Source organism: Rattus norvegicus, chromosome 4, assembly GCF_036323735.1.
Source record: "Rattus norvegicus strain BN/NHsdMcwi chromosome 4, GRCr8, whole genome shotgun sequence".
NCBI classification, from domain to species: Eukaryota; Metazoa; Chordata; class Mammalia; order Rodentia; family Muridae; genus Rattus; species Rattus norvegicus.
In genome coordinates this window covers 143038196-143061928 of record NC_086022.1, presented here as the reverse complement: position 1 = coordinate 143061928, position 23733 = coordinate 143038196, and the positions used below count along the sequence as shown (strand labels likewise).

General features: G+C 46.8%; 1 protein-coding gene and 1 long non-coding RNA gene across 5 annotated transcripts in view; one reads left to right on the top strand and one right to left on the bottom strand.

Moving 5' to 3' along the window:
* Positions 1-23088, top strand: part of LOC102547466 (uncharacterized) — a 69318-nt gene extending 46230 nt beyond the window's left edge. The window contains exon 2 of the long non-coding RNA XR_001837663.3: positions 9882-23088. This is a non-coding gene — a long non-coding RNA (uncharacterized LOC102547466). The remainder of the gene's footprint in view (positions 1-9881) is intronic.
* Itpr1 (inositol 1,4,5-trisphosphate receptor, type 1) overlaps positions 1-23733 on the bottom strand; it is a 323105-nt gene that overhangs the window by 4577 nt on the left and 294795 nt on the right. For all 4 annotated transcript variants that reach the window (XM_063285577.1, NM_001007235.2, NM_001270597.1 and 1 more), the window contains 2 exons: positions 22927-23087; positions 4465-4626 (listed from right to left, as the gene is read on the bottom strand). In XM_063285577.1, the coding sequence (XP_063141647.1) occupies positions 4465-4626; positions 22927-23087 (323 nt within the window). The remainder of the gene's footprint in view (positions 1-4464; positions 4627-22926; positions 23088-23733) is intronic.

Genomic DNA, 23733 nt, shown 5'->3' with positions numbered 1-23733 from the left:
ATATATTATATTAGTGTTGTCAAACCCTTAGAGGTCCCCCCCCCCCAATGTTAAATCCTATGTCACCGACAAACTTTCTAGACTCTGAACCATGCACAAACAACTCTGAGAAGGTCTTGGAGCAATGGCTGCAGTCTTCCCTTAAGCTCACTGTGAGGAACTCATCATTCCCTTTTGTCCACTCCTACAGAAACTGGTTCACACCTCTGTAACACACTGTGCTTAATGGAATGCACCTGACTGCTAAGTCCTGGTGGGGAGACAGCTAGTTCCAGAAAGAAGATGCTAGGCCCTCTTTGCCCTCGTGTCCTTGATATCTAGTGCTGTGTGTGAGAAACTCGTGGCTCCAAGTGTTGGTGGAAGGGAGGAGTCAGGTTAACCTGGATGTGCAGCCATTCCTTGAGCGTGCCATGCACTGTCATGCATTTGCTCATGCTGCTTCCTTTCCGGGAAGGCCCCTACTGTAGTTCTCTGCCAGCCCAGAAGCCACCTCCTTGTGTGATTCAGAAGCTACACTTCTTTCTCACTCTAAGCCGCTGTTGGGCCAGCCTTCTTTGTGTTCCATGGGGCTCCATTCACTCCTTCTCTTTCTTTCTTGCTAAACATGGAGTCCTAGAGGGTAGATGTCTTGGCTCTTTCATGAAAAAGGCAACATGCTAATACAACTGAGATGTTCAGCAATTCTTACATTCCTAGCATAACAGGTAAGGGGCGATGTCTTTTAGGAAGCCAGTCACATTTCCAAGAAAATGACCCTTTTGCTTAGTATTTGCCCTTTTGCATTATGTAGGAAACATGCAAAAAAAATGTATGAGGTTCTTACATTAGTCCTCCTCCTTGGAATATGGATGTAAGAGAATCACATTTAGTATTCAGAATCTCTTGGGAGGGGAAACTTGGAGATGAGAAGCATCATTCAGTACTTAGAATAGCAACCTTAAGCAACCGGTCTCGGTGGAATGAATGAACACCTGACACCACTAATCATGTTTTCACTAATACCCTCACAAGGACAGCACCCCTAGTTGGTAGTTTGGGAGAAAAAAAAAACACCCAAAGACCTCAAGCACAGCAAGGAGTGAAATCTAAAATCATTCATACTTAAATGACTATTGCTCCATTGCTGGTTTCTGGGTCAGAACATCTACAGAATAGCTAAGGGATGAAGCAAGTTTTTAGATTTCCCAGTGAATGGCCGTCTTTCATGGCTGTAGTAAAAATGTCAGAGTTTCTTGTTCTTGAATCACTTGTGGGGTTTTTAGACCTTAATCCATTTTGCTGCCTTTTGTGGGCAGGAATCCTTGCAATGACCAAAACCAGATCTGTAACATGTCACCATGAGTTCTGATACACAACAGCTTAAAAAGTGTTTAAAATTCTCTTAACACCAAACTTAATAACATGCAGACCTAGTCAAGTCGGTTCGGAGATGTTGCACACAGGTTTGTTAAGACGACTCATTAAGGAAGCAATTTCTACCTCCTTTTGAATGAAACAACCCTTCCCTGCCCCCAAAGCAACAGTGGTTTGTTTTTTTTTTCCTCCCTGCATTTCTTAGCATGTTGAGACTTTGGCAATTCAATCCTGGGAAAAGAACTTCAAAATGTGCTATTGCTTTTCCATGCTTCTTTGTAGCCTAGAACACTTTCCAAGAAAAAAAAAAAGTTCATTTTCAGAATCCCTCAGAGGCGAGGGCTTTCTGAAGAGTCGTTCCAACTGCCAACCTGAAAACTGAAAAAAGAATATAAGAAGGGCTGGGGATCAAACGGTTGAAACCACCCAGGATCTAAGGTGACTTCATGACTCAAGTCTATGGTTGGTCAAGTGTCAGCTCAATCGAAACAGCTCTACCCTGGCCTGAGTTTACAAAAGCTGTTTGCAGCTTTTTTTTTTTTTTTGGGGGGGGGTGCATGATAGTGGATGCATCCTCAGTCCCATGAAATAGTAAGGTTCTTCTCCTTGAAAGAGAGAGAGAGAGAGAGAGAGAGAGAGAGAGAGAGAGAGAGAGAGAGAGAGAGACAGACAGGCAAAAGAAAATTTGTTTATCACAGAGGTCAAACTGAATACCAAACAGAAGAACTCAAACCTACTCAACGTATCAAAGCAGGCTAACACTGAGGGTTGAGCGGGTGGATGAGGGCTTCACTCCCTCCTGCTGTGGTGTACTGTGGGGGATAAGTTACCAGAAAACTAGGGAATTGGTAAGGCCGCCCATGCTTTCCTGAGTATTTCCCTAGACCTGCCGTTCCTGCTCTATTTCCTCCGGCCAACTCACACCAAGGTCAAGGTTCACTGGTCTGTGAAGTGGAGCTCCAGGCAGCTTCTGAATCACTGGACGTGAGCCCCCCGGAAGACAGACTCTGCATTGTGTAGACAGGGATTTTCAACAGAACCTGAAGGGAAGGGCTGCCTTGATTTTACCACCACAGAACACTCCAAAACCTAATAGTTTAGTTTCAATATATTTTCAGAAACTCTCGGGTAAACTGGAGACACCCAATTGTTCCTATCAGTAGAGCACACCCCTACGGAGCTAGGGAGGTTGATAATGATGAAGAGTCATGAGGAACTCAGTGAGAGTTAGGGACACTGTAGAGCTAGGAGGCCTGAAGTCGGGCGAACGCTCTGAGAAGTGGTATTGGCGTCACAGGAGCGCCCGTGTTTAAGTGTCTTGGATCAGAGTCCAAGAATGGTTTTTTGTACCTAATTTAAAGCATCTAATTGGACTGAGCCATAGCTATTTCAGACGGGAGGGAAAAGCTTGCTAGACTGTGGAGTTCGCCAGCCTTTCAGGGGCTGGCGGGGGACAGAGGCAGACACAGCCATTGATGTATTCATGAGTCAGCTCGGTCCTGTGAAACCCCGTTAAATGTCTCCCAGCAGGATGGGCAGTTAATAAGCAAAGTCATCGAGCAAGATCTTCATCAGCTTTCTTATTTAGGGTACTGCACATCTCAGGTGGTTGCCAAGCTCTGGGCTGCAGATGGCTCTCATCGATAAGACCTTTTCTCATCTTTTATTATTTGTATCTTAGTGTGTTTGAAAGGAAAGAACTTGAGGCCCAAAATGGTACCTTAGGGCACAGATGAGCCAAATTCAGCTGGGAAAGAAATATAATTGAAAGCAGAATTATTAAAAATGCTCTTTCAACTGTCTCTGAGAAGTGTTTATTGCAAGCCAGCTCCTCTCTAGTTTTGAAGTGCATAAAGGTAATACGTCATCTGTGGGTACACCTTGCTACTTACCTCCAGGGCAGACTGTCCAGTTCCTACTGTTGTGGCTGTGGTCCCATTAAAACGCCTTCAGAACCATATGAAGTTGAGCTGAACCTGTAAGTGTGCGGCTATCCCTGTGAAGCTGCTGCCCATCCCTGGATCAAGTCCTTGACCCAAAGTGGCCCCTATCACTATACAACTGTCTGGCAACTTCTGTGTTCTTAAGGCATCAAAGGTCTGTGGGTGGAGGACAATAAGCTAGGTTTGGTGTCTGTCACCTTTTCCAACTTCCTTCAAGGGGCAGGATGGGGGCTATGTTTCTGAGAGGACTAGAACGACTCCCTAAAACTTGCAGTTTCTCTTAGGGTGCGGAGTTTTAAAATGCTGGTGAACACTTGAGAAGTAACAGGGCTAAGAAACTAAGGCAGTGATACAGCTGTCTCCTGAGAGGCCCTGCCACAGCATGACAAATACAGAGGTGGATGCTTGCAGCCAACCGTTGAACTGAGAATGGTGTCCCCAATGGAGGAGTTAGAGAAAGAACTGAAGGAACTGAAGGGGTTTGCAATCCCATAAGAATAACAATACCAACCAACCAGAGCTCACAGGGATTAAACCACCATCCGAAGAGTGCACATGGACAGACCCATGGCTCTAGCTGCATATGTAGCGGAGGATGGCCTTGTTGAGCACCAATGGGAGGAGAAGGTCTTGGTCCTGCCAAGGCTCAACCCCCCATTGTGGGGGAATGTCAGGATAGAGAACTGGGAAGGGGTGGGTGGATGGGTGGGGCAACATCATCATTGAAGAAGGGGGAGGGAGGATGTGATAGGGGGTTATGGACGGGAAACAGGGAAAGGGGATAACATTTGAAATGTAAATAAAAAGTTTCCAATTAAAAAAAAAAAAGCTAAGGCAGAACTAAGCACACACTCTCCCATCAGTGAGTCAAGTCCCAAAGGGGACAGCTTTATGCAGTGTGTTGTCTTTCTTGCCCAGCACTTCGCTGAGAAAGTTTACATATTGAGACCACACCCTTAGTAGCACAGAAACAGTGACGTATTCACACTACATAAGGGCAGCCAACACAGTGACTGGGGTGGGGGGTGGTAGTGAGTGTCTTCTGACCCTCAGTCCCCTCTATGGAGGTGAGAAGCTTCATCACTGTAGCATGAACATTGCCTATCTTTCCATCAGAGTAGGGACGGCGTCGACAGTGAGTGTGGGGGTGAGGGGTGTGGCCCTTTACCTGGTCCTTTAGTTCTGACAGCTGGCCAGAAAGATTGGTGACCAGCTTCATGGTGGACTCCAGCTTCTCCTGCAGGTTCCTCAGCTCGTTCTGTTCCCCTTCAGAGTCACTGCTGACCAGGGACATGGCTCTCATCCTGGGGAACCAATCAAGGTTTCTTTCCTAGAAATCACAATGGGAAGCAGAGGGAGTTACTCCTAAAGGTGGGAACGAGAAGAGATATCTTTATGCCATCTTCCCATGGCTGGCATTAGTCTTCCTCATTTGCTCTTCACGTTTTTTTTCCCCCATATGAAACAGGTCTCATTATGTACTACTCACTGGCCCAAAAGTATATAGACCAGACTGGCCTTGAACTCACGGAGGTCTCTGGCCCTGACACAAACATTGAGAGTAGAGGTAGGTGTTCACTACTGTGATTGGCCCACTTAATTATTTTGAGAAAAGGACTCTTATACATGTCAGCTCCCCAACTTGGCTAGACTTGCTGGCCAGCAAACCCCAGGGATCTCCACTCTTCGGGGAGTACAGGTATGGGCCACCTTGTCTGACTTCTTAAGTGGGTGCTGGGGAACCAAACTCAGGTCCTCATGCTTGTGGGGTAAGCACTTTACTGCCTGAGTCATCTCCCTAGCCTAGAGAAGCTGTAACCAATGCCAAGGAACTCTTAATTCCTAGAAGAGGAAACGGCTGTAAAATTGAATGTAAGCACAGAGTTAGGCTTCCATTTAAGCTCCTAACTGAACAGTCAACATTGCCACTTTCACTTGAGTCTTTATTACTATGGCTCTTGTCTTTGCCAGGTTACATACATGACTGACAAGCTTTGTCTCAGATCAGGGCAAAACATGCAGAACAAGCTTTAGTAATGTTCAAGTTATAACTCAGGCACTGAATGCATTCACACTGCTGCATAGCTACACTGGAATATTTTACTTTATCTGAGGTTTTGATCACTGTAGGTACCTCAAACTGTGTTGTATTTAAAAGGAATTACCCAGGGGGCAGGGAACACATTAAGTTCCCAACTGTTCTGACATTTTAAAGGACAGGTTGTGAATTTGCTTGGGCAAAGGGACTGTTAAGGGGACTGAAGATGAGGCATGGGCTCCTCAATCCATTTCCAGTTTGTGAACTTATGGAAGGTACCCCTGTGTTCCTTCCAGACTTCAGTGGGTGACAGATGCTGCCCACTATACAAGGCAGGGCCATTAGGCCACGTGACCCACCCAATTCCATTCTTTTGATGTCTCAGCCTGTACAGTAAATGGTCGTGTGAACAGTCTTTCTCACCTCTGGCTAACAGAGTGGGACTTTTCCTTCTCCCACCTCACTTCCTTCTTCCCATGATGCCTCACTCCTCGACAGCATGCCTCATAGGTTCTGAACAGAGGGGCAGGAATGCACAGAAATCCAGGGGAATTGAATCATTCTGGGCCTAGCCAGTGTCCTCTCACCTGGACCATTTTGATCTTATCAGTACACACTGCACACTTTTCAGAACACCCCTGTAGGCAGGAACAAGGTACTATTGTTGCTTTGATCTACTGTGGGTTCCCAGCCTTTCTCTGGGAGCCAGTCTTTTCTAATATAGACTATTTTTGCTCTGTGAACCCTATAGACTCTGTTATAACTACTGTTGCCTCCTTCAAGGTATCTATATACATTATATAAAAGAAAAGATGCAGCTGTGTGCCAATAAAACATTATTTACAAAGTGCTGGTGGCTCACTAGGTTGGGACTGTGGACTAGTGTTGGCCAATCTCTGTTGTATGTAATAGCAGTGTCAGTGTCTTCAGACTCTAGAGACCCAAGTCTAGATAGGATATATCAGTTAAGACCATTAAACTGTCTTCAGTTAAGGTGATCTTTCGGGAGAAGCCATGCAAGGGCCTGGTAAAAAATAAAGAAGGCAAGCCATGTACTAGCACATCTTTGTGTGTGTGCGTGTGTGCGTGTGTGTGTGTGTGTGTGTGTGTGCGTGTGTGTGTGTGTGTGTGTGTGAGTGGTGGAAGGGGGTTGTGATCTCATGTATTCTGAGCTGGCCTCAAACTCATTGCGTAGCTAAGATAACCTTGAACTCATGATCCTCCTGCCTCTGTCTCTTGACTGTTGGAGTTATAACTATGTACTGCCATGCCAACTTATGTGGTTCTGGGCAAGCATTCTACCAACTGAGCTCTATTCCCAGCTCAAATCACATGGTAAAATGTCAGGGGAGTCCAGGCACTCACTACTCTTTAAAGTGAGGGGCTGGACCCACCTCTGTGGAGTGACTAGATCAAAGCTGATCGTCAGTGTTTACGGGAGGATGGAGGGATCCTTCATGAACTCTACTCACACAAGCTTAAATAGCTAAATATGAGCTGCTTACAGTGTTTCTGTGGAAAGACAAACATGGCGGTGTCTACCCTGCTATACCCCATGATAAACATTCATGCTACTCCACATCCACATTTATTCTAATCAATTTCTCAACAGAGCGACAGGCAAAAGATCAGCCCATAAAACATTCTGATTCAAAGCCACTAGCTAGAGCTCTGAAGAGTTTCTCTACCTGTAATCTGTTACCTACGGGTCAGCTTCAGTGACCTGCTGCTGCTGAACCTCTACACGCCTGTCTCCATCATGTAGACACATAACTCCATGTTCCCACCAAGGAAACATCTCAATTTAAGGGATGAAATGCTGAGGGGGAAATGAACTCTGTATTTTAGAAGACAGAAGCATGTGGCCGCTGGGTAGTGAGTTTTCTCTTGTCAGGGTAAACTAGCTTCTGGAAAGGGGTCAGATGTCGGGGATTGGCTGACAGAGTCGTGTACCCAAATCCACGGAGGGATCTCACAGTCCAACTTACCCAATCAAAAGCCTCAGCTATCCAACCTCACTGTATTAAGTTTTGTAGAATTATCCTAGAGGAGAACGAAGACCCCAAATCTTACTGTCATTGTCAAGCTCTGACAGTGGCAAGCTCTGAGAACCCACTATCAGCTGGATGCAGAAGAGGATGCAGATTCCACCAGCACAGATGTGATCAAAGTTCTGACTTGGGTGTAGGAGACAGGACTTAAGTCCATTTTCAAATAAGATCTTAGGAATTAATCTGTATTTGCAAATTGTATATCACTGTGGCTGAGAATACAGGTGGGCCTCTTATCGTTATTTGAGCTCAAGTGTGTGTAAGTAGGAAAGCACTTTAAAAGTGTAACAAAACCAACATAAACTATGGGAAACCTTATTTCACATGTGTGGCACTGAGCATGGTGCAGTGGCCACAAAGATATGGTCGATGCATCTGGGTCCTGGGACCTATTTCAAAGGAGATATGTTTGCCTTGGACACCTGAGTAGGAAGTGGGTCTTCCGTCTACGGCCCAGGTGTAATGGTCACCAGTGTGGCTGGAGATGGAGGTGAGGGTGGACAGGCAAGGTAGCTTAGAGTGTAGCTGTCCAGTGGCCCAGGAAGGGTCTGGGATAGAGAGAGCGAGGAAATGAAGGAAAGAGGAGGGAAGGAGCCGTGAGAGAAGAAAGGCTGGTATGGGGCACGCATAGTGAGTAGCCACAGGCTCATTTGCAATTAACTTATTACTGCTCAGCAAATGGATGCCCCAAGGCCAAGCTGGCAGCAAACTCCTCTAAGGTCAGGCTCTCTAGTGCCCTATCTGCTTAGCAAAGCTTTTACAAAACACAAGATGGATTTCCAAAGAGTCTGTGTCAGTGAAATCTTTAAGACTCCAGGAGACCCTTGTATGGGTGTGCACACAGCTTTGAATCTGGGGAACAGTAACACATGACTGAACAATGACAGAACCATGAGGCTGTGCTATGAATTCCCACCTTCTTCTGCATGCAGCATGTGTGACATCTACCCTCCTCCCAGTTCCAGCAGTGACTGCAGGAAGGTCTTTGAACTCGCGCACAGTTCTTCTGCCTAAGAGTCCTTGACTGAACTTTTACTCTTTCTGTCCCCCCTCCCCCAACTCCCCCTGCTCTATACATGGGACATCTGTGACTCTGGGATATGAAGGCCCTGCTCAAGGAGTCCATAAAGCCATCCACAGAGACAATGTACCTTTAAACCATAGTAAACAGAAAGAGTGCTGTGGAACACTCTCTCAACCTTACGGAGCATCCAGGACAGCAATGAAAGGCCATGTGTTCTAACCCTGTGATAACCCTTCATTCTCTATTTCTTAAGAGATCTTCCATGAAAAGGTAGGGGAAGCGGGTTTTCTGGGTTATGACCCCTTTGCTGTCTCCTTAAATTTGTAATGTGAAACTGGGGTAGGAGGAACCCCACTAAAATCCTAACACGTCGAAGACAACCTTACTGGAATAGAATCCAAGTTCTGTGCTGAAATAACAGATCCTTAAATGTGAGAACCTTGGTATTGCCAGTATTTTAATGAATCACCTGGCTGTTAGGTCAAATCTCCAATTACGAAGTGGTTAAAATTAATTAGCAATTCTAGCCAGACTCTTCTCTCAGTTTCCAGGTGGTTTTTGCATGTGGCTCAATAGGATAAGCTCCTGCTGGGTGAGGTTCCTCATCAAGAGGGTTCCAGTCTATACAGAGACTCAATCTGAGAAGAAAATGCTCAGAATATGCAATAGAGTGAGAATGTGTGTGTGTGTGTGTGTGTGTGTGTGTGTGTGCGCACGCGCGCGTATATGAGTGAATCCTGGGATTTTTTAATGTCATTACAAACTTGTCATCCACAAGTTCTGTAGCCCATGAAGAGCTCTAGTCACTTGCCCTGAAGTCTACTCAGGATCAAAAGCATGCCCCTGCCTTGGTCGCTCTTGCATTTTTGGGAAAGCCATCCTTGACCAAGACATTCCGTTTCTAAATGAGTTCACACTGTGGGGAATGTGTGTGGTGGTAGTGGGGGGAGGGGGTCACACGGCATCTGCCACTCTGGGTCTGCTCTATCCTTCTTGGTCTTCCTCACTCGGCTTGCTGCTGGCATCTCACATGCCAATGCTATGAGGCACTGTCTGCCCTGGTCCTCCCACAATCCAGTCAGGCACTTCCCATCCTTGCAAATGCTTCCTGTGTCAGAGCACAGAGACTAACTGAAGCCACAGCCGGAAGCAGGCTAACCACAAGTGCTAAAGTTCTGGTTAGTTCTTTTCTAGGTAAAGTTGGAAAAGTCCCTGCAAAGGCAAACACTCAAGTTTTAGACATGGGGGTGGCACTGATCAGCCACTCCCAACACATCCTTGACTGGAAAGAGGGAGTGTGTGTGTGTGTTTGTGTGTGTGTGTGTGTGTGTGTATGTGTGTGTGTCCGTGGGGGGGGGAAGGGGGGAGTTAGGGGTAGGGTTTGGAGCAGAGCCAGGGAGAGGAAGAGCAGAAACGGGTAAGAGAGGATGGGCTGTGTCAGCACTGCTGAGGCAGGTGCTTTCTCTTCCCAGGTTCACGTGAAGGTGCTGTTCTGAGAAAGACTCCAGAGAATCTATGGCCTCCTCAGAGGGAGCCTGCTCAGGTAGAGAATTCTGTTTACTGCATAAACAAGGGAAGGTTACTTACCAAATCCTTCCTTCCTTCCTTCCTTCCTTCCTTCCTTCCTTCCTTCCTTCCTTCCCTCCTTTCTTTTCTTTTCTTTTCAGTTTTTCTCCTAGTAATGTATTTATTCCCTTCCTTCTTTTATAGAACGATTAGAACATGAGGACTTGGGGGTGGGGTAAAGGGTAAACATATGGGTCATGGAAGAGAAGACAAGTTCTAGAAATGGAATTCTTAAAAAAAAAAAAAGAAAGAAAGAAAGAAAGAAAGAAAGAAAGAAAGAAAGAAAGAAAAGAAAATGGAATTCTTGCTTTGCTCCCAAGTAACCCCTCTGGAAAATGTCTAGATAGCAAGACTGTCTTTTCAACTCAGATGGTAATTGCAACTCTATGTCTCTGGTCACACTAGAAACAGAGGCCAGGAAATAAGCTGGAGTTCAGTCTTCAATCCCTCGGAATGCTTAGAGGAGGAGGGAGACTGAAGGTAATACTTAATTTTGCCAAAGCAGACATGTAGGGTGCCCAGCAGACTGGAATCAATTTCCCCTTTGGTGAGCAAGACTGGGTCATTTACGCTGAAGAAGAAATGAACTGTTCTTTAGAGCATTTGCTTGTTATGCTCTGTGACGTTCTAATTTACACATTAAAACCCCTAGAAAGTATATTCCAACTTGGTAAAGTCAGTGGAGGGGCATATGAGGCCCAGAGGCTTTTAGGGCAGCGAAGCTATTAGGTGTGATTCTGTAGTGACAAACCACACGTTTGTCAGAAAACACTGGATCAAACACCAAGAGCAATCCGACCAACATGGCCTGTGACTTTCACAACAGTGTCACAGTCTCTGTGTCTGCTGCTACTGATCTATCTGTACCTATCTATAGCTATATCCTCAGTAGTCTGTATTGGGTTAACTGGAGAGAAAGAGGAAGGAAGGGAAGAAAGGAAAGGGAGGAGGTGAGAATTGATACATGGGAAGATGCGCTTCCTGCCCCATTTCTCTGTAAACCTAAAATTGCTCAAAAAAAAAAAAAGTTTAGTAACTGGAATAAAAAAAAGCTCTTCTACCTGGAATTTCATCGCTACCTCAAATAAGCTGCCAATGAGAATCCAGTCAGCCTAAACCACAGAGACGCTGCTTTTTCACGGCTTCTGTACACATCCACCACAGATTTGTGACTGTAGAAAGAGCAAAGGCCTGGATCAAAGCTAGGCAGGGTTGGAGGTGTGACTTTCTCCATCCACACAGGACAGAGTGAGTCAGCTCACTTAGCTCAGGAGGTCCTTTCTCTTTTCTGTTTTCTTTCTTTCTTTTTTTTAAGAGCTCACTAGCCGTTGGCACTTGGTGACAATATGGATCAAGTAGTTGTGAATGTGTCCCCTAAAATGAATGGCATTGTATAAAAGCATTGTAAATCAATAAAATCACCTGCTCACGGTCACATAGCTCACTTAGAGGCAACACTGTAACCTAGATATCAAGACTCCTACCTAAACTGTTTTCTTTCTGTGGGGTAAGGTTTTGGAGACCCCGCTTTCTCTTTGACCAGAAGCTTATCCAAGCTGCTTACAAGCGTGCTCAGAATGACATTACTGCTACAGGCGCATTATATAATCTTCAGCAGGCCTATGATGACCGGTTACCCTTCCTAGACTTAGTTAATCGTTGTTCTTGGATGATAGAGCACAACAAAGACCAGCTCGTGCCAGCATAGAGAGCCGCACCCTTTTCTGATGAAATTCCCCTAGCAGCCAGCTGCAGAATCACCCTTTCAAGTCAGTCTGGGGCCACAGGTGGGGTGTTCCCTGGGCACCCATAGGGAGTGTGAGAAGGCAGAGTTCACCACTGGGAGTGACACACCTGGCTCCTGGGCACCTGAGGCTGCCACGTTGAGCAAGCCAGAGGTCAGAGAGGAGAAGGAGGTAGGTCAGCGGCCTGTGTTAATAAGAAACAGTCTGGCAAAAGTCGCTCTTTTCCTGAATCCAGCATCCAAGCTGGCTTCTGACCTGCTGCTTAGACGGCTTCTCTTGCAGTTTTCGAAACCAGCAAAGAACTGACCAGAACGTTCCTGTTGGAGACCTTGGCAATTTTCAGTGGTTTACTGATTCTTTTTAGATTCTGTGAGTTTTCAACTTTGACATGGTTGACCGAATTCAGGGTTTTCTTGTTTGTTTTGATGCCTAATTTGATGACTGAATTTCTAAAATCCTTTCCCCCAACCAGGGGAAAGTCCTTCAATTCATTTACCTTTGAACAGCCACAAAAACACATAGCTAGGTATGGTGGCACATGCACTTGGGAGGCAGAGGTAGGAAGATACGGGGAGTTCAAGGCCAGCTAGGGCTCAATAGTGAGACCCTGTCTCAACACATGTAAACTCACATACAAGTACACACACAGCGAAGAGCTGTTTCATGTACCTTGGTGTGTGTTCGGAGCTCTTTCAGCTGGGTTTACGGAACAGGAAGCCCAAGACAAGCTTTGCGCAGGGTCACTGCTTTGCAGATATTCTGAGGGCAGGCTAGGAGCAGGCTACCACTCCTCCTGCCACAGTTCTCCAGCTCTGCCCCTGCTGACCGGAAAGTGGTTTGCAGCGATGGTGCCACCTCTGAAGAACTCGTGCCAGAGCTTGCCTATCAGATGCAGGCTTTCCAGATTCCCCCATCCTCTCCAAATCACCTATCCTAACCTCTAAACACTTGCAAGCCTGAGTCTCCCCTGATACCACTTTGAAAGGTCGTACTCAAGTCCTTTCCCTTCCCCATGTTCCCTGCAGGCATTCACTGTGTAAAGACAGGTCTTAAGTAATTTCTATTGTGTGCATTTGATAAGACAGTCCACTTCACGGTACTTTATAGGTTGAGTTTATTTTTTTACCTCTTTATCAACTTTTAAACTTTTTAAAAAAAATTTTTATGGCTGGTAGCAATATGATACTATTGAGTGGTTATATCAGATAAAGTTGGTATTTAGAACCATCAGGAATGAATGCAGGAGTTAGGGCAAAGGAGTTACAGATGAAGCCTGGAAGGGTGGCGGCCCAGTGGACTGTGTGATAGACAAAAAATGGCAGGGTGGCTCAGTATACATCTTTTTCTTTTAGTGTATTAGGCCTGCCTTGTTGGGTGATGCGTGTGTAAATATTCACTCTAGGGATATAAGCATGTGCTCTCCTAGGTGATGAACACATTTCTCCATGGCTCTATCCAACCTTTGCTGCTACAACCCTGATCCCTGCAGCCTGGAAGACCAGAGTCAGGTGTCTCCACTCCCCGTGCTCCCCTTCATCATCTCAGACCCTTTAGGGCAGATGATGGGTCTGCTCCACTTTCTGTCAGAAATGATGTAACGTACGGACAGATTGGGGAAAATCCAGAAGCGTGCACGCAGAGATGCAGGCTGGATGCAGAGTGAGTACTTCCCAACACCAGAAAGGTGTCCATGAAATGCACAGGAAGGAGGGGGCGGCCCCACCCCCTCTACACTAGAGGACAGAACATGTTATGAAGTTAGGTAGGGAAACTTAAGCTCAGCAAGCGCTTTGTGCAGCTGCCACCGACAGGAACCCAAGCTGAAGCACAGCGGGTGGGGTGAGAGCCTGGCTGGCTGGCTGGGAGGTGCATTGAATGGTGCTGACACACAGTTTCCAGCCACTGAGAAGGCAGTGCCAAATCCCTCTCCACTTCTCTTTCACCCTGATATATTCTTGAACTTGGACGTGGTGTCAGCTAACTCCAGGAGGCGTTCTGGGAATTGTATTTAGAGGGCAGCACAGGCTGTCTCCTCGCTTACGGAGGCTGAGGGCTTTTCACCAATGAATATGGCCTCCCAGGTTAGGCACAAAGTTGTTGCTATGGAGATGAGGGTACCGACACATTGATATCGCTGCCCCTGGAATTTATCAAGACACTCCCTTCCTCCTAGCATCCCCCCTCGATTTTCAGAATCAAAGTCCAAACCCCTTTACTGTATGCTTGGGTGGAGCAATGGGATGCCAATGTCACATTTCCAATGCTGGGACAAAGCACAGCTTGTGAAAACTCAGGTAAGACAGGTCAGGGTGGAGCTGGTCGCATGCTGTGCCAGCCTCTGTCCCTCAGTTATGAACCCCACTTGTCAGCCAGCAGGGGCTCCAACATTAAGGGCTCTCATTCTAATTTCCCCACTGAAGTCTCCTGATGGCGGTTGACATTTGATATGCATTTCCTTATGCTGGGCAGCCCTTTCTCCACTGATATCCAGAGCCTTGATTTATCACGAAGAATCTCCATCCCAGTCCTTGGACTACCTACGCTTGTCAGAAGCACGGTTCCTGCACTGGAGAGCGCCCGTCTGCAGACTCCAGAGCACAGGCACTCCTTCAGGTCAAGCAAAGTGCAAGACTTGGGCCAGTTCTGCTTTAAGACAGAAGGGAGTGACACCCGGGCAGAGGCGGTACTCACTTCCCATTCTGATCTCTTAACCTTGCTAACAGTTGCTTTCTGACTGTTTACTTCCTGTGTCTTCTTATCAACTGCAGACAAACAGGCTGGGGCCAGCTCTCCTCTTGCTTCCCAGCTTCCTCACCGTGGTCCCTCGCAAACCTCTTGTACTGCTTACTTTGTTATCACAATTTATTCGCTTGGAACATTTGTTGGACAGACCTTTCCAGGACAAAAAAAAAAAAAAAAAAAAAAAAAAGATTCTCACCTAGCCTCTGATACAAAAACTGCTTTAGGCTTTTAAGGAAAGCCTTTTCCAAGAATGCAAAGCTAAGGGCCCCTCCCTTGCTGGGCAGGAGCTCACCTCTATCTGAGAGAGGATTAGCCCAGCAGAGAGCACAGCTGTGAGAAAGAGTCAGCGTGGGGCTTAAGGGATGTCAGAACAGACATTCTTCTGTCTAATTGTCACTTAGTGAAGCTCAGGGTGTGAGTCACCTGGGCGGGGAAGCTGGTCTGCCTGGTGGCTCTGACGGCCCCTTTACTCTCTTGCCCTTAGATTTCTCTCTCTCCCGGATCTGGCCACCAAGGACTATTCTCCGGTGTCTCAAGTGTAAGTGATGGCAGAGGTGTTTATCGTATATTCAGATAAATTCTTTAGCAGCGCTGGGTACTCCCTGCCCCACCTTCTGTCATATTTACACTCTAGCACTTGAGGTGGGCACCTGGGAGCCAAGCTATCCACAGCTTTGAGCATTAAGCTCCACCTAACCACAAAGCTGAGGCCTGCTGACTTATGCATTAGCCGGCCAGCATTACCTAGGAGATCCTCTTTCAGGCTCTCTGCCCTACCCCCATGGGGCCTTTTCTGCCTCGTTTTAAAAGTGATTAATTCCATACACTAGGGAGATGAGGCAGCTGGATGACAAAGGCTGCAGGCTCCTGACCCAGAGGGTTGTGTGCAGGTGCACACACACAGCCCTCCCCCAGCAAGGGTACCTGGATGTGTGGGTCGGGGCAATCTGAGGCTGCACTGTGGCCTGGCAGCTTTGGTCCAGCTGTATGACCCTGCAGAGGCTGCTTTACCCGGCAGAGTTGAACTGTTCACCGTCTGGTGAACTGTTTCCATCCTGCTGGGAATAGGCTGAGCGAGATGCTGCACAGAGAGTGTGTATCTCATACACGGTGACTAATGATAACCCAGGACAGGCAATGGTTATCCAACCATCCCTGCTTTTGCCAGCATACCCCAGGCATTCAGGTCACCTGGGGAAACACATTCTCTGAAGCCACTTCTGGGTCCCAGATGACTACCCTGTTTGGCTTCAGACACTAGGACAAGTGACTGAGGTGCATATTCTACATATCAAAGCAGACCTGGCCTCCAGGTTCTCACAGCATCCCTCAGTCCCTACGTGGCATACCCTGCCTGCAACCCTGAACTTTCTAGCCCAGGGGCTGGGCTGCCCTTCCCCCAGAGGTTCTTTCTATACAATCCAGAGGTTTTGTCTTTTTTCTACCTGTCCCTGTCTCTGTCTCTCTCTGCAGGCACTTTCTCTTTCTCTCCCTTTCCCCAGCCGCCAGACCCCAGCCATTTTCTCTCTTCATGGTGACTTCCCTGGCCTTGGCCCTTGGGGCCAGTGAACTCGCCCGAGAGCAGCTTCCCAACAACCCTGCCTATATAGAATCTAATCCGGTTTGAATTGGCTCATTTCATTGGCAGAGAAATAACCTATCTATCACATGCTACCCTATCACATGCTACGCAGAGGAGAGAGGCACTCAGAATAGCCCAGGTTATTCTATCCAGTCACCTTACTTTCTATGCAGTTCACTCAGAAACACTTCTGGGGGGAAAAAATTAAGATTATGAGATGGAATTTCAGATACATAAGGGAATCTATGTTTAGTTAGGAAAACAAATTAATTCATTTATCATTATCATTATTACTTTTAAAAAGCACTCTTCCTTTTAATGTTTCTTGTGCTTTGAGCAATCAAGAATTCAGGCTTCTCCCCCGAGTACAGCAGAAAAAAGGGCTACTGCGAATCACATGTGTTGTCTCTTAGTTGTAACATTCCCACTTCCACAGTAGTTACATCCTCCTGGGCAGATTAATTCAGAATGGAATCCTATCCAATAGGATCACCTTATCTATAGACACGCATAAATCCTTAGTCTGGTGGGCACAGAACAAAGTCACTGGTGTAGAAATTATATACAACTGTGGAAATGCATATGGAGATCAAGATTAACAAGACTCCTTAGGCTACCACCATGACTGGAGTTCCTCTGTGAAAAGGCCACCCTATTTATTTATTCATTTATTTATTTTTATCTATGCTGCCAGGGCTGTGCGAGGTCACTGCAGTCACAGCTAGCCTGTGACAAAGGCAACATCCTCTTTATACAGTAAGCTGCACATGTATTATCGGGAGCAGGGAGCAGAAGAAAGCAAGTTTTTCCAGACCTTTGAGTCACAGCACCACTTACTATCAGGGGCTGCAATCAAAGGTCTACTAGTGAACCAAGAGTAACCCCAGAACTCTCTCCATTCTCCAAATTGACAGAAACCCCACTGACACAGGGGAAAGGGGAAGATACTGGGTTTCTTTCCACACAGGATGTTATTAAATTAAGACAGCTTGGTGACGATCAGATGGCAGCCAAGGTACCTCTCACAGGGATGGGACTCCAAGGAAGCTCCGGTTGGCATTTCTTCCGTCACCCTGTGGCCTTCTGTTTACTGGCTGCTGTGCTTAGGCTTGCCCACCAGCTGTTGCCCTCCACACCCTCCTGCCACACTCTGGTCTTATCTGTCTAGCCCCATGGGTGTGTGAGGGAGCATGAACCTGAATTTGCATAGCAGATGGTCAATGGGTCAGCGATGTCCTATGACTTGCTGGGGATTACATGCCTATGAAGTCGCAGAGCTGGCACTCAGACCAGGATCTTCTGTCTCCATACCCAGTCCCTGGTAGGAATGGGCTCTGAAGGGAAGGCACTAACGAAACAAGGAGAGGGATGAGGATGCAGGGCATGTGTTCTTAAGTGAAATTTAACTTGTGGGCAAATGGCTGGGAACTTCTCAATTACAAGATCATTTCCTTCTTTAACCGCCAGGGCTAGTAAGAAATATACAACTGTCCTTGACAGAAGAAACATCTTGTTACCTTGACTGCCGGCCATTTTCTTGACTGAACTAGGAAAGGTGATACAGCTAACTTCCAGAGCCTGTCTCGTAGGCGTTGTTTGTTTTGAGAAATGGTCTTATGTAGCTGAGGCCGGCCTCAAACTCTGGCAATCTTGTCTCTACATCCTGGTGTAACAGGTATGAGCTACCACATAACCTGGCTGTCATGTTTTTATACAGGTTGGCCATTACCAAAAGAGGAAGTATGCCTTTGGGACGTGAATGTAGGCAAAGGAGTTCTGTGTTCAGCCCTTAGGCGACTCCCATCCTCCCCATCCATGTTCACTCATGGCCAGTCAGTTCTCTTCCTAAACCACATTCCATCAGGCAAATGCTAGCTTTGGGAGAAGAGGCCCATGTTCTAGGCCTGCTGCCTCTGTCTGAAAAGGTGCTGTCCTTTCTCAGGACCACATACCCCTAAAGAGCCCTTTCCAAAGATTCCTTCCCACACATGAAGAGTCTAGGAGGGGTGAGTACAGCTGGGCTCTAGCTTCCGTCCCTCATGGCCATCCCCTATCTGTCCTTCACCTGCAGTCTCAGCAGTCTCAAAGGTGTGTCTTGCCACACAATCTGGTGTTCTGTCCAGAATTAGTGAGTAGGAGAGGTTTGGGAGGTCTCTTCCTCATAGTAGAAGCTTCCACATAGCATGAGCTCATGGGGTTACAACACAGGCATGTGACTTACAGCACTGCAGCTGAGGACCTAGGAGCCTGACACCCCTGAGTGGGTCCTGAAGCTGGTCCTGTCCTGCTATGGCTAAGTCTCCATGTTAGGGATTCCTGTGTCACCTAATTGAATCTCCACTAAAAACGACACAGGCAAAAGGCTCTGCCTTTCGGCCGGTGGCTCTAATACTCTTCTGTGCCTCTCTTATTGCACAAAACATCTGGCTCCCCAGCAGCGCTGACATCCAGAGTTAAGAACCCTTTGATGCCCTAGATTTTCATGCTTTCTGACAAGACATCTTATCCAATCAAACATGCTACAGACAGGAAGCAGAATGAATGCCCAGGTCCTCAGAACACTGAATGCAGAAGATGCTGACCAGGCTCTGTGGCAGGCAAGGGGTCACTCTGCTCTTCATCTCGATCAAGTGACTGCTCACAAGACTTTAGTAAGTCTCCGTGACCAAGACAGAAGCTCCAAAGGGCACCAGACTTTTCTATGACTGTAATGTAAGGTAATTAACAGAGCTTCACAATCAGCCCTAGAAAGATTTAAAGATAGGAGACAGCCAGACACTTTAGAGAGGAGAAAAGTCCAGGTCACCACACATGCATGTGGCTAGGTTTGTTGCAGTGTGCAGGCTGATAAAACATGGGCTTATTTGCTAGTGTCGACCAGTGGAGGAATAGAATCAGAGAACTGACGTCTTATTAGAGTGTCATGACCTGGTGGGAGCTGGCTCTGACTCTCTCTGCTCCTTACCTACCCCATACAGAAGTCTGCTTCCATCTAACCAGGTTCTCTCCCATCAAAGAACTACAGAATATGATTTCTGAAACCCTGCCCAACACCTTCTAAAGCTAAGTATGGGCAGGCACTGACCCCCAGCCTTACTTTCATCCGCATCTATCCTGTTACAGTATTTATGAAGCATCACCCAAAGGCTCATATGATAAAGACTTGGACTTCAATTTCAATATCAAATCATTGAGAGGTGACTGTATGATGAGTGTTGCCTTAATCAATGGAATAATCCAAAGATCAGTTAATAATTTTGATGGCATTATTTGAAGGTAGTAGAAACTTCTAGAAGTAGGGAGGGCCTAGTTGGAGGAAGTAGGTCATTGGGAATTTCACTGTATGTTTTGGTCTATCTGTTTCTCTTTTCCATCCTCCCCCCTTCTGTCTCTGTCTCTCTCTGTGTTGCCCCATTTGTACACATGTTGGGCATGTACACATGGAAGCTGAAGGTGGCCACTGGGTGTGGTCAGAGCTCTAACTGTCAACTTTGGCACAGCCTAAGAGTCACCTGAGAAGGAAGTCTCAATTGAGGAACTGCTCAGGTCCAGTTTGCCTATGGGCATGTCTATGAGAAATTTCTTTTTATTGCTAATTTATGTATGAGGTCCTAGCCCACTGTGGGCAGCACCATCCCCTGGGCTGGTAGTCCTGGGCTATAAGACAGCCAGTTAAATATGAACCTGTGAGGAACGCAGCAAGCAGCATTCCTTCATGGTTTCTGTTTCAAGTTCCAGCCCTTAATTTCTCAAGGATGGGCTATGATCTGAAAGCATGAACCAAAGAGCCCTTTCCTCTTGGTCAGAGTTTTATTACAGTAGCAGAAAGGAAATGAGAACAGGTCATCTCCTCCATTGCTTCCCACACTGTTTTCTGAGCCACAGCCTCTCACTGATCCCGCTGCTCATCACTTGTTTAGTCCATCAAGCTAGTCAGCTCCAGGATGTGCCTGTCTGTGTGCCCCCACAGTGAGGATACAGCATGTTCCATCAAGTCTGGCTTTTGATGTGGGTGCTGGGATCTGAACCCATGTCCTTATGCTTGCATAGTAAGCACTCTACTCACTGCCGTCTTCCTGGCCCAGAATCTGCCTTTAAAGGATGCTATCTCTTTCTGGTCTCCAGCCTCCGAGAAGTGAGTGACTGCTCTCTATACCCTTCTCCTATAGTGCTGTGCTTCACCCCAACTCAGACACAAGACAGCCAGCTAACCAGGGACCAAAGCGTCTAAGACTGAGCCAAAATAACCTTTTCCTTCCTCGGTTGTTTGTGTCAGGCAGTTGTTACAGTGACAAAAGGACTACACAACCCTTGCTCTTGATGGTGTGTCCTTTTGCTCACTACTCCTTTCTGGCTCCTTTCCCCTTTCGCTCCCTCCCTCCAGATCCTTTCCAGAAGCATGCTCTGCTATCCTTTTCCCTTATACCAGACCATTCCCCATTGCATGCAAGTAGTTATAGTGACCAAATATAATGCTAGATATGGCAGAGCCTTATATGTGGTGAGAGCTACACACTGAAAGGATTGGCAGTATTTCTCCTCAGCAGTCACATAACCAGTCTTGATGCTACTAGCTAGTCTCTGCACGTGCACGTGCATGTGGGTGACTCACCCATGTGTGCACGTACAGGCCAGAGGTTGACATCAAGAACCTTCTATTGCTCTCCACCCTTTAAAAATGTTTTCTTTTTCTTCCTTCCTATGTGTATGAATGTTTTGCCTGCATGTCTGTGTGAGCACCCAACAGGTGCCCCCAGAGGCCAGAAGTAAACATTAAATCCCCTGGCTCGGTAGTTACAGGTAAGGGTAGCCAGTGTTCTTAAACCCCACATCCTACTTTAAAAAGTTCATTTACTTATTACGTTTACTGATTTTAATTGTTATGTTTATATCGTAAACATAAGCAATAAGTATTATATGTAAATCAGTTATTTACTGATTACATTTATTACTTTATACATATTTGTTATATTGAATTAGTTAGTTATCTTGTGTATGCACATGGCACATGAAACAGTTTTCTTTCCACCATGTTGGTCTAAGGAATTCAATTCACGTCATCAGGCTTGGCAGCATGTAACTTTCCCTACTGAGCCATCTTGCCAGCATTCCACATGGGTTTTTGAGACATAGTCTCTTATTCAATGCAGGCCTCACTTGGTTGCCTAGACTGGCTGGCTAGTAAGCTTCAGGGATCTGCTGTCTAGATTTATAGACTGGTGACACCGGGTTTGGCCTTTTTGTAGGCACTGGGGATCTGAACTCAGGCTCGGGACCTCAGCCCAGCAAGCATTTTGCCCAGTGAGCCTTGTTCACAGCCCTTGGAGGGTAACTGGTTAAGTCAGTGTATTTTGTCTTTTCTGTTAGATTTTTACTATTCAGAGGGTGATTCACAGACTTGAATCGTTGGCACCCCAGGGAAACTGGTGGGAGTGGTTAAATCCTGGAAGCAAGTGCTGAGTCAGAATTACATTTATACCCCAGAAGAGTTCTAAGTGCGTTCAATCTTGGGAAACATGTAACCTGTGCTGCTTGACGGTCACCTCCACAGGATCTGAGATCATTTAGGAGACAGGCCTCTGGGAGGGAGGGCCTAGACTTGGTTAGTTGAGGTGGGAATATCCATCGTAAATGTGGGTGGCACTGTTTCATGGACTGGGGTCCTAGACTGAAGGAAAATGAGACAGCCGGCAGAGAACTAGCATTCATTCGTGGGCAGTGTGATCAGCTGCTTCTTATTCCTGCTTTCGTGCCTCCTTGAAGCTGCTTCTCTTCTAGTACCTAGTCAAAGCCATGAACCGAGGAGCTACTTCAAACCTAAGTATGACAAGATACATATGATAGTTTCCCCTTGAGGAAGCCTTGTAGCTTGTAGGACTTGGGGGTGCAGGAGGTATTACCGCATGACTGTGGCACTGCACGCAGTACAGTTCAAACCCTACCCACTGCTAGCGTGGGTAGCTGCTGATTACCAGGACAGACCTGATATGAACATGTTTACATGCCTGAAAGTCTCTCTCTCACACACAGAAACCACAGCAGAGCTCGGTCAGGGAAACTCATCGTCAGGCGGAGCATTCTGGGCCTTGGCATCTGGGAGGAAGGCAACAAATTCTAGAGCCTTTCCAAGAACCAGTGGCCTTCTCCTGAGTGAGCCCAGGTTCATGACAATGGGTCCCCTGCTTTGGCAGTCCATGCCTCCTTGCTTTTCCACACACCCTGTGCGTTCTATCAAATTTGGAAAGCACATGTCAAAAGGACAGCTGGCCGGGGACTCTCATAGCACATGTCTTGTGACTCCTCAAAGCCCTGTGAGAGAAGAGTTATCAAAAACAGAAACAGAACAACAACAACAACAACAAAAATCCTACAGCAGCCTCCTCTCTCCCTTGCTGGGACACAGAAATATACGCTTCAGGAAGATTAATGTGGAGCTTAGACTCCCTCGTGTGATCCCTTCCACACAATCAGCAGAGCACCTCCCAGAAGGCTTATCCCAGATAGACAAGTCATGCCGAAACCTATACACGCTGATCATCAGGTGTGTAAGATACCTCTAAAGGACCAATCCAGAGGGCACTGGAGGATTCAAACAAACAAAACCGACGTGGAATACCAAGGAAAGGCAGACTGAGGCAACTACTCAGCTGGGAGGAGGAGTCTGAGGTAGGTTAAGGCAGTTGTGAGACAGCCCTGAGTCGATTTTCCCCAAGTTTCAGCCTCCGCTCCTTTGGAACAGGCGGGCGGAGGTTGGGTCTGGGTGAACCCCAGGGAACACAGGTGCACAGAGCACCACGGTCTCAGTCACAGGTGCCAGAAACATACTTGGAAGCGAGAAGACAGAGCCGAGGCTGCCCTGCTTCAGGGCACCTCCTCACTCACCCTGATCATCTCTGCCACGTAGCTCTCGGGCCCGGTGTACTCGGTGGAGTCCTTCACTTTCACCAGCACGATGAAGCACAGATAGTGCCACATGTTGTGTTCTTCCTTAATGTGCTCTTCAAAGGTGACGGTCTTATTGTCAAACTTGTCCCTTTCCAAGCCTAAACAAGAGACAGAACACCCCAGATTCCCACTGAGCCATCATGGTACAGCAAAGTCAGCATGGCTTGGCGTCTTGATTTATCTGCAGGCAGAGTTGGTCTTTTGGCCTCAAAACCCACTTTCATCGTGGGAGGAGGACACAGGTAGTGAGTCTGCCTCACCGGGGTTTATTTTATGTTTACGTTTTGTTCTGAAACAGGGTCTCATGTAGCCCAGGCTGGTCTCAAACTATATAGCCAGGGGGGTAACATGGAACCCCTGGTACTTCTGCTTCAAATTCTCAAGTGGTGGACTTACAGATACGCAATACCATGTGCAGATCCTAGATGGGTCTGAAAACCCTACGGCTTCCTACAGAAGGCCAGGTGCTTTGGCTGGCTCGTGGGCGCATGGGAAGCCTGCCTTCTAGCTTCCAGGGGGAGAACATGAGGATAGGCTCAGACACTGGAGGAGGTCAGTGAATTTAAGCTCCCTTGTCCCAGGTAAATGCCAAAGGGTAGACATAAGAAAAAGAACTTTAAATCCATTTCAGATGCTGGCTGGTAACTATATTTTGTAGAGGCCTGGGCCAGCCATTATTAAATTAGAGTTGAGTTAAGGTGTATTTCAGGCCATTAGTAGGATTTGGATTCCTCACATTAAGAG